The sequence below is a fragment of the Epinephelus moara genome, chromosome 7 (assembly GCF_006386435.1).
Source record: "Epinephelus moara isolate mb chromosome 7, YSFRI_EMoa_1.0, whole genome shotgun sequence".
NCBI classification, from domain to species: domain Eukaryota; kingdom Metazoa; phylum Chordata; class Actinopteri; order Perciformes; family Serranidae; genus Epinephelus; species Epinephelus moara.
In genome coordinates this window covers 21,114,275-21,125,413 of record NC_065512.1, presented here as the reverse complement: position 1 = coordinate 21,125,413, position 11,139 = coordinate 21,114,275, and the positions used below count along the sequence as shown (strand labels likewise).

Below are 11,139 nucleotides of genomic sequence, written 5' to 3'. Positions count from 1 at the left end.
TATTTTATTTTTTTTGAATTTGTAATGTTAAAATAAAAATAAAAAATATTGTTTAGAGACATTAGTATTCTTTCTATGCCTGCTATGGAAACAGCCCATGTCAAGGTTTTATCTAGCTGCCATTATCAGGCAGTCTCCAGCAGATGTCGCTTTTCACACATCATAACCTGTGACAGAGAGGTCGGAGGAGGGCAGCTCCCGGAAGATCAGGTAAACGAGAAGTAGAAAAAGCAACAACAACAACAACAACAAAAAAATGTTGTAGACTATTCGGCTATTTATCTCCACCACCTCGAGCCCTATTTCAGAAAGCAGGATTAGTGAAAACTCTTATGTTCAGCCTGAGATGAGGTAAACTCTGAGTTTTCCGTTTCACAAAGCCACTTCAGTGTAACCCTGAGTCAGTTACTATGGCAATACTCTGTGAAGCAAACCTGCCAGCCAGCAGGTTTGCTTCATCTATCTTTTATGCATTGCCCTTTGATTCTTCAGCAGCGGCAGTTTTCTTTCTAACATCAGAGACACTGAACACACACACACAAGGCAAGAAGAAAAGTGACTCTGGCTCTGAAAGGACTTTTGCCAGTTTTTGTGGTTTTCCCTATGCATAAATCAGAAAGGATAATCAAAGTGAGTACGATGGACTCGTGATCTGAGGCCCAGTCCTTGATGCAGTGGCCCCTGGGTTCATGTCCAGCCTGCAGTCCCTTGCTGCCTCTCTCTCCCCTTAATGTTATGCTGTTTTGCCATTAAAGGCAACAAAAGCCCCAAAAATAGCCTTTAAAAATGTCTTGATTCTTGGTCATTACAATGTCTGATTCAGCTGGGATGATACAAGTGGCTTTCTGCTTCCTGCCACTGACAATCATGTTATCTGCGCTCCATTGATGATGCCTTGTGGTGCTCACCGTGAACACCTCCTTCAGCCTGAGAGTTGATTAAACTGATAATGAACAGCTGTTCTGGAGCCGAAAGTATCCTCAGGTGAGTGTCCCAGCTCAGGCTCAGTCAACTCTGAGATCGGGATCAGGCTCAGAGTTTGTTGAGCCTGCCTCCTGAAGACTCACATCCAGCTGCTGCACAGTGCGACACTGATTCATTCACTCACCGTGTCGTACATGTAAGTTTCTTTCTTTTCTGGACATTTTTAAGCAAAAATATCATAACTGTCTCCTAGTAAGTACTTTTGTATATTACAAGATTATTTTAATAATTATTTAGTTTCTTCGAGTTTATTGAACACACGCACGGGAGACACAGGTAATATCATGGCTGTGGGTAGATGACACTCACTGTTACCTGAACATGTGGGATCGTCACCTGAGTCTGCAGGTTTGGGTTTAAGTAACTTGAATAAGGAGAGATTGTGATTTAATTGATTTTATTGCTATTTCAAATTAGATAGATTAGATAAATGTAGTTTCTAGGATTTGCTGTTGTTCTTTGTCTTAAGTTAATATCTTTGGATTTTGAACTGTCTATCTGTTTAATGACATGTTTTGGTTAAATAGTTAATTATTTTTTATTTTATTTCAATTTATCAGCCCTAATATTAAGTGTATTCATTATTCAGTCTCAGTTCACCTGGCTAATTTGTTAAATGTAAGTTAAGTCTAACACTATGTTTGAATTATTACAGTGCTCCAAGATCAGTCAGTTAATTCAATAGTGGATCAATTACTTCGCAACATATTTGATAATCAGTTAATCCATCAGAATTTGTTGAGTCACTGCACAGATAGAAGATGAAGCCAAATAGAAAACCCTTATATGATTGATGCTGAATAAACATTGGCTGTTGAATTCAGCCATATTAACAATGTTAGTGACATAATATTGATTTAGCCATCATCTAGAGGGCAGCCATTAAAATTCAAGGTGATTCAAATTTAAACCACTGTCAAAATATTTAAGTAACTGTTTTGTGCTTTGACATATTTCCTCAACATATAATAAAAATACTAGGCTACTCAGTTGTCAATGTTCTGCCTTTAACGCAAGAATTTTGTGAAAAAAAAGTAGTGCTCTACTTTGCAGGATGATGCACACGGCTCTGTACACATCCTTTATAGTTAACAATAGATAGAGGCTGCATTACTTGTTCTTGTGGATTTTTCTGGTCATGATCATCCACCACAGCCTGATGTTCTTTTTATTTTTTTTGCATCTCCTGTGGCCCCACCACTGTTCACATTCAAATGAAAGCGAGGACTGGACGCGCCTGCATCGACGTGAATGCAGCCTAATAGCTACGTTATCATCTCTTTTACAGATATACCCCTACAGACATTTATAAAAACATAGCTTCTTGCACCCATGATGTATAAAGAGAAATTTTAAAGCTTATCTGTGTCTTAAAAAAGCCAGTTGCTAACACATGGCTAAAGATGTTACAGAGGTTGCTGGGGACATTAAACGCCATCGTGCCAAAGAACAAGCTCAGCGATAAAGACGCTCATGTCATGTGACCATGGTGTAGTTCGCTTATAGCCATTTTAAGATTAAAACTAAACATTTTTTAGATTTGTGTGGCATCACACTGAGAAAGAACAGTGCACATGAGGACATATCGCACAACAATGCAGTGGCGTCAAGATCAAAAAGTGACAGATGGTATGCATATGCCGATATTGAGAATGGTATGCCGCTGTCCCCACTGTCTTATATTGTAAAATGGTATGTGTCTGCATTACACTGAGCAATATCAAACTGGGACATAACAAACAGATATGACAAACAGTAAACAAATGTGTACAATGTCAGTGTGATGCCGCCACATACTGTTTGTCAGTATTTGCCAGCAGAAAACGGATGGCATACCATTCTTGGGATGGGCAAATGCTACTGCCATCAGCTCTGTAAAGATCTTGGCATCACTCCAAAAATGTACCTCCATGATCACACCAATAGTCATTCCTGAAGGCTTTTCCTATGGCAAAACAGGTTTTGTCACGTCTCAGTTTCATGTTTAAACTTTCCTCAGCGGGATTAAATTTAGGGTTCATTTAAGGTTAAATGGTTAAAGGTATCAGTTTGTCGCTAATAATTGTCAATGTAGTGTTTTATTGTAGTGTTTTGTTATTTAATATTTTATTGAAAAGGAACTACTGAAGGCCTCAGACTATAAGATAAGATATAAGATTTAAAGTTTATTCTTGACCTTTGAAACAGTAGCTGACACAACAGTTTCACTTTAAAGTCTACATAAAGCAAATATAAATATGTGTAATGAGTTTGTCACACCACAGAAAAATGTGTATTAACCACCCAGCCAAATTTGAATGATTAAAAAAATCACAAAGTATATTCAAATTTGTGAAAAAATGAACAATATTCTCAACTCTGAGACACTTGGGGATTGTCCCCTGAAGGAGCTGAAATTAAGAACAAGCCGCTGCGAAATGACAGACACTCGTTAGAAGCCAGTAGCACAAAGCACACACACCCCTTGGGCTGAAGCACGAGCCGCCGTGCAGCAACACTCTCATCAGCAGTTAATCCAGAACGACGGGCGGACGGGCGGACGGGCGGACGGGCGGAGTTTATTGTCATTGTATGTTATACTACAAAACTTTGTTAGAGCAACCCAGTTGGCAGCACATAAATGAATAATGATATGTGAGTGTGTCTCCAACACACTCACATACACACACATTCATATCTATAGTGGCACACACAGTCTATGGTTGGACAGTGCACACCCTTCAAACCAGTGCACGAGAGCCGCTATACGGCGATAGCCTCCTGTTAAGCAGCTAACATTAGCACAGAGCACACAACCACAGCACTGAGCAGTACCTGCCAGCAGGCCAGGTAGCTGATTCAGGCTGGAGGGCTGAAAGGTACATTAGTGACGGCTGTTTAGTTTCAGTTTATATAATTGTGGCATGTAACAGAGTTGTTTACTCACATATTTATTCGAGTGAAAGAGCTAAGAGAACTTGTGGGATGTAGGGAACTTGAATGGTCACTGAGTTTGCCTGAGTCCAGACCTTTGAATCTACCCATTTCACTGAGATCGAGTTGACTGATTCTGAAGATGGAAACATAGTTAAACAAGTTGACAACTCTTTCTGATGTCATGCATTCACTAAGTAGCAGTTGTGGAGCTTTTGGACATATCACACAATCTTTATCAGTTAACAGAGTGTGCCCAGTTGTTAAGGAATTAGAGATGTGTACCTTTTTTTATTTTATCTGACTGCTTTAGATTACTGTCTCAGTCTCAGATTGTCTAACAACAAGGCAAACTGCATCTGCTGAAGAAGATTGTGTGTTACAGTCAAAAGCTCCAGAAAAGCAACTAAATGGACCTTGTGTGGAGGTTGTATTGTCAACTACATGCTAAAATTGTCCAGACTAAAGGAGGGCTAACTGAACTCCAAATAAATAAAACTTTAACAAACCGGAGTGTCCATTTATCACAGCTATCTCAAATTATCTTTTTGTAAACATTTATTTAATCTGGAGTCAGTATAATATAAATCTATGTGGTGTTAATGTGAGTTTTTTCCTATTTATTTGACAGTTTGGTTTCTAGGAAACCATTCATCTCTAGAAATAATGTACCTGTATATCCTCGGACTGGTGGCCTCCTGGCTCATCTATCGCTGGTACAAGGAACGTGAAAGAGTGCCCAACAAGGAAGATAAATACGTCTACATCACTGGCTGTGACTCTGGGTTTGGTAAACTCCTGGCAACACACCTGGACAAGCTGGGCTACAATGTGATTGCAGGTTGTTACACTGAGAAGGGTGAGGATGAGCTGAAGAAGATCTCCTCCGACACACTGACAACCGTTCATCTGGATGTCACCGACTCCGAGAGTGTCGGCAAAGCTGCCGCTTTCATCAGGACTCTGGTTGGACAGAAGGGTGAGTGGCTTTTAGGGGCTCCTTTTATAGGGTCACATTTAATGTTTGAGAAGTGGATATTTTTTCAGAGAGGGAGGATGAGAGGGAGGTAGGGAAAACAGAGTTTAGTTTATGGAAGGTGATTGTGCGTTTTTGCTTCGGCAGTGGGGTGGAGATGTCAATGGATATGACATATCCGATCATATCAAGTTTCCCTCTTACTCCAGGTTTAGAAATTAAAGGCATAATGAGGAGGGTTTTTTGGCTGCAGTTTGTACACATAAATTGAGCACAGTGTAAGTTCGGGCACGACATGATGTCAAGCTCAGCTCACATCCCAGCTACGTCAGCTGATCTCAAACAGCCCAGTCAGCTGATAGATCACATGATTCCTTTCTATGCAACCAATTGGCGAATCTCATTCAGGGCACCCTATTTAAACTGCTCTGACCTGCGTAATGTTGCTGCTTCCTCTGCAATCCACCTTGCGACTCACCTCCACCCCAGCTCCTCCTTTTCATGCTGTGTGTGACTTATCAGTTTCATTTCTTTTTGGCATTGATGCTTGGTCTGTCCTTTTCCCGGGGGGTCTTTGCTGCTGCTCTCCCTGCCTTAGGCTTTCCATGTAGGTGCATGGAAGGGCAGAGAGGTTTGCTCTCTCTGCCTCAGGCTGTCCTCGTTTGCACGTGGAAGGGCAGAGAGGTTTCTGTCTCTGCTTTAGTCTTTCCACATAGCTGCATGGAAGAGGCTTTCTGCATAGGCCAAGGAAAGGCAGAGAGGCCCCAGAACAGAGCCATATTGCCAAATATAATACTGCAAATGGAAATAAACTTTTCTTTGACTAAAGTGGTCCTGACTGAATTGTCAAAGTTTGCCCCTCCTGGTAACTACGTTTTTACAGAGTCCCACCCTCACACCATGCGCACTGTTATTGGTAAGGGCTACTTACCACTGCCAAAAGGTTGTTGCTCAGAAACATTAAAAACACAGCAGAAAAAGAAAATGCAGGCAGAGGGCACAGTCTGCATACACCGCCACACACTTCAAGTGGGTCAAACGTGATGATTGAGAGGGATTATTTTTGTATGAGTCTATTTTTTTTTACCACTCATTTTGCCTTTAAGCAGTCATTTCACTTGTTGGTGATGCCACACATGTACTGTATGTATTAACAGTCTCACCTCTCTGTGTTTATTATATTGTTGTGTTGCTCCAGGTCTGTGGGCCGTGGTAAACAATGCTGGAGTTGCTCATCCATCTGGCCCCACTGACTGGCTCATTGTAGACGACTACAAGGCCATGCTTGCTGTCAATCTGTTTGGTGTAATCGATGTAACACTGAGCGTCCTCCCTCTCATCAAGAAGGCCAGAGGCAGAGTGGTCAATGTCGCCAGCGTGTTTGGGCGAGTCACCCCGTTCGGTGGACCTTACTGTGTGTCCAAATATGGAGTGGAGTCCTTCAACGACAGTCTGCGGTGAGAGAAGATGCAGCCTTTTCATGCTGATACACTTTGTTATTCTCATGAGTGTCTTCTTGACTTATAGCAAACCTCTTTTGTGTTTCAGTTTGAACATGGCACCATTTGGAATCAAGGTTGCAGGCATTGAGCCAGGCCTCTTCAAAACAAATGTGACTGATGGAGGGGCGATGCAAAGTAACCTGCAGAGACTGTGGGACAGATTACCTCAGGATGTGAAGGATGACTATGGACAAGATTTCTATGGAAAATGTGAGTTACTCCACCTTTGTTAGAAAATAACACAAAACTTATTTTACTGCTATAGCTCAGCACATCACTGAACAATTTATAAACATAGAGGAGATTGTTTTGTCGAATGATGCCCATCTTGCTAAAAATGATCCGTGATCCTCTCCATGACATAAATCATCTTGCTCGAAATTTTAGACTTTTATTTATTAATTTTGCAAGTGCTGCATTCAGTTTAATACCTAATGTCAAGTAAGAATCTTTTTGATAAACTATCTATAGCACTTTTTTAAAACAAGGTATGTAAAGTATGCAGTATGTAAAGCAATGAAACACAGAAAGAAACTACTAGCTCAAAATACTAAAATAGAAATAAAAATCACAACAAATAACAATGAAACAATCTCATAAAAGCTATTTAAAATCCTAGCAGCAGAGTTTTGATGAAGCTGACAGTAAAGATATTTTTTCTGTTGCTAGTGAATAGCAAACTATAGAACATCTTGCGATAGGAGTGCTCCAGCTGCGATACAGTGAACTGCAACTTCAATCAAATTTCATCCAGGGGTCTAAAGTGGGGGGACCAGTATCCCCTTCCCTAGTCTCTACCCCCCTACTTCTGGCACCGTTTGTTCCAACCACACCCATCTTTTAACTCAGCCTTAATTGTGATCTCAACTACACACCTGTAAAGTTTTGTGACTGCATGCATGGTTGCAACGCTATCGTGTCGACCAAAATCTGTCCATAGACAGACAGACAGAAAGACGGACATATTAACAACCGGCCAAATTATTTTAAATGGCTTCTGTGGTAATTACTGCTACAATAGGTGTCACCAGGTCCAAGTCTTGGCATGGTGACACACACACAGACTCACAAGTGCAAAATAGAAACGGCCATTGCGACAACTTGTAATTACAGTTGTTAAGATGAGAGGTAATGACTGCATTAATGATAGTGTCCAGATTTTGAAAGGAAATAAAGTACACAGATACCAAAACATTTCTGCTATGCAAATTCTGAGCACTAACAAACAATAAGACAGTTGATGAAGTGTACTTGTGGCCACATTGCATTTGAAAGTTCATTCCAGACCGTGGCGCCACTGAACGCTGCTCTTGAAGGACAGTTGCTTTAATTCTGTGAATACCAGCTCTGTGCTGAAATTTATTGGTCTTCATTTGGTCCTTCAGAGTACTGCCTGTCATGAGCTGTGCAGCTCTGCTGATTGATCACTGAATCTGGTCTAACCCTCATCTGTCAAACTCCAATAGTGTTTAAATCTTCAGCTTAATTTGTCAGGCTAACATCGCCCACAGACTCTGGAGATCAAAACGTTGCTTTGTTACATACATTTTTTGGGGGTGTTTGCAATTTCCTCTCTTTTTTCTTTGTGGGCTGATTTTGACATACTGTATACACTCTTTAGTTACCAGATTTTTCATTGAGAGAAGTGGTCTGATGTTTTTGAGCTGATAGAAATAAACCTGAAGTACTGATTTTCTTGCTCTTTCTCATATTTGTTAAGGGTCTGGTGCCCACTTGTGGCACAAAAAAAAAAGCACATTCAATTCTATACATACATACATACATACATACACATGCACATTCAAAATAGACACAATGTTCTTTATGTATGATTTATTGTATGCTTACCTGTAGACAAACAGCATTTGTTTCAGGTAATCTGCTGTGAGCTGACTGTTTTATTGTGATTCATAATTTTGTAGTGTACCAACTGATCCTTGTCTGTATTTTGCCTATAGTAAGTTCCAAATTACACAACTCTATCCCTAGAAAATGATTATTAACTAATTAGAAATGACATGTGTCAAATGCTTCCTTTTCAGCTGTTGGAATATTGGTTCAGAGGTTTAGGATGCTGACTGACAGCAACCTGATGAAGGTGGTAAGCTGCATGGAGCACGCCATCTCTGCCGTTCATCCTCGTACTCGCTACCTACCTGGATGGGATGCAAAGTTCTTCTGGTTGCCTTTGTCGTACATGCCGACCTGCATCACAGATAGTCTTTTTCGTAAAATGATCCCAGGAGCAAAACCTAGAGTGTCTTCATTTCAGTGTGTGTCAAAATAGATCCATTGTTTTGAAAAGAATTTGGGCTAACATTAAGATCACTGATGTGTCTTATTATTTTTCATGCAATACGTTTTTGCGTATGAAGGATTACACCATTTAAAGCATCATATAAACATTTTCTGTATTATAAAACATGTTTGGCTCTTCATTATGTCTTAAGCTATGTCAAATTTGATGGTGCCCCCCTGCCAGCCAAAATGCTTTCACAACTGAACCCACATACGCAAAGACTGTTGGACTGTAGGATGTGAAGAAGTATTATGTAGGGCCATAGGCATCTCTGAATAAAATAAAGCAGACAAGGATGTCAGCCTACAAGAGGAAGCCTCATGCATACCCAAAATAGAAATCTGTCAGAGGTACTTGCCTCAATCCAATATGTCAGTGCTCTCAAGTTACCTGCTCAGTAATAATACTGACAATTTTGAAGGGCCATTCTCTCCATTGATATATGTTTCTGTAAGAATGCTCATTGTAGGCCTACACGAGGAGTTTTTTTTATTCCAGCTCAATTCAGATATCATTCTGTTGAGTTTTTTAAAGAAGGATTTTTGTAAAAGTATCAGGATTCAATGAAGTAGGTACAGAAATTTGGTGAGAATATTCATTTTAATTATATTTATCCTTCCTGTCAGGAAGAGTGGTAGGACTGACCATTTGTTAAAGGCCACTCTAGTCTAATCTACAAGGGGGCTCAGACAATTTTTGGGTTATCGCTATACCTAAATAAGAAAGCTATCCATAGTCACTATAAATGGGTATGAGTAGAAAGATATCTGTTGTGCATCTTAATTAACAGGAAATATTTCACCTTTTAAGAGATTAATCTTACATCGAGAGAGCTTACCAAAATGATCTAAGATTGACATGACTACAGGAAGAGTTCTGTGAGGATCTGTAACATAAAGAAGTAAATTGTCTTAGTACAAAGATAATTTATGCTGTGTCCCTTCTCTTGAAATACCACAGACATCTGGTGACGAGCATAAATAGATAGGTTGAGGTTCTATAGCTAAGGCAAATAAAAGCAGAGAAATTGGCCATCCCTGCAGTGTTCCTCATTGGAAAGGAAAGTATTAGGAGTTAAAGCCATTGGTGCATACTGAAGCTTCATTATGTCTTTGACTCCAGATGTTATCAATCCTACATTATTGATTATAATATCAATTATTTTTGCTTCTTAAGTCAAAGGATGATCTTAAACACGTCATCACAATTCATTAAACTTGTAAAGATTTTGTTCTTGATGGACTTTGGCTCCTCTTCCTCTGTATAAACCTGCTCTTCATATTCTTAACATTGATTTACATTCAATATCAAATACAGAGAAGAGTCTGTAACTTTTGGGCTGAGGTATGTTTTTAGGATAAGGTAAAAGTGGAATGCACAAATCAAAACCAGGGGTTTTGTAATCTGGTATTGTCTGTTACAAATCCTTCATGTTGGGTGACACATTTAACCCTGTTGTTACATTCTCAATGGCAGTGATTCTCAAAGTGTGTTCTGTGGCACTCTACCAAGGGGTCTGTAAAAATTTTTGATTGATTGATTAAAATTACCATGATATGAAATCTTATTAGGGGGTTATACAGGCTTCATAGATTAACAAATAATGTTTTAATTTTAAATCTAATATTGTACATAGATCATGTTCTTATCTTACAAATTGTAGCCTATATTGTTTAAAATAATCAGAATGTGCATTTTATACATACATATAATATATTGGTAAGATTTGTTTCACACTAATGTGACAGGTCCATGTCATTGGTCCGACAGCCCATTGGTCCGACATCCCATTAGTCCGACGGTCCGTGGTGCTGAACGGCTCCCGGCGGGCGTATTTCTACCTTGATGGTGCGCTGTGACCGGCTCTGGGTCAGCTGGGAAAGGCTTGAGGCGAAGCAGGCTCACAGCTTATGTGTTTGCCACTTTCTTTTTCATTTTAACCCACACCATGATCTTTTCCTAACCCTAACCAAGTGGTTTTTGTGCCTAAACCTAACCAGACCTTAACCACAGGGCATCATGATGATTTCGGAACAGACTTCGGAACAATGAGTTTAATATGGTCGGAACAATGGGATGTCGGACCAATGGGCTGTCGGACCAATGGGCAGTTCCCAATGTGACAACCATGAGGTGATAACAAATATCCTTATTGGATGCTGAGCAATTCTTGGTTTGAACAATTCTTGGTATGTTAATTAGATACTTTGAAGTATAGCATGTACAGGAAGTCAAGTCAAATTCCTTCACCTAGAGCGAGAGAGAAGTTCTGATCTTGCGTTGGATAAAGCCATCAATATTGTTTGGTCTCATGAAATAGCACAAGCACACCTTTAAACTAAAGCTGCTGGAAACGGTAGCCCACATGACCAGACGGTTCATGCAATCAGTTGGCAGCCATCAAAGAATGCAGCTAGGAAAACCTGCCAAGACAGGGCAGAAAGAATCCCAGATAACCTCTTCAA

At 40.0% G+C, this 11,139-nt stretch overlaps 1 protein-coding gene across 1 annotated transcript; it reads left to right on the top strand.

Annotated features, from left to right (window-relative positions):
* Nucleotides 1–903: 903 nt before the first annotated feature.
* LOC126392663 (retinol dehydrogenase 7-like) lies at nt 904–9,099 on the top strand. The gene is made up of 5 exons (XM_050048203.1): nt 904–1,120; nt 4,529–4,876; nt 6,072–6,330; nt 6,422–6,585; nt 8,418–9,099. The coding sequence occupies exons 2-5, from the start codon at nt 4,564–4,566 to the stop codon at nt 8,660–8,662; spliced, it is 981 nt and encodes a 326-aa protein (XP_049904160.1). The 5' UTR covers nt 904–1,120; nt 4,529–4,563; the 3' UTR covers nt 8,663–9,099.
* Nucleotides 9,100–11,139: the final 2,040 nt, after the last annotated feature.

What these genes read in the sequence shown, in the direction of transcription:
- LOC126392663 (XM_050048203.1), top strand. Translation starts at nt 4,564, where the DNA reads ATGTACCTGTATATCCTCGGACTGGTGGCCTCCTGGCTCATCTATCGC. An exon ending in GACTCTGGTTGGACAGAAGG is followed by an intron (nt 4,877 to 6,071) that starts GTGAGTGGCTTT and finishes GTGTTGCTCCAG; the next exon opens with GTCTGTGGGCCGTGGTAAAC. An exon ending in ACAAGATTTCTATGGAAAAT is followed by an intron (nt 6,586 to 8,417) that starts GTGAGTTACTCC and finishes CTTCCTTTTCAG; the next exon opens with CTGTTGGAATATTGGTTCAG.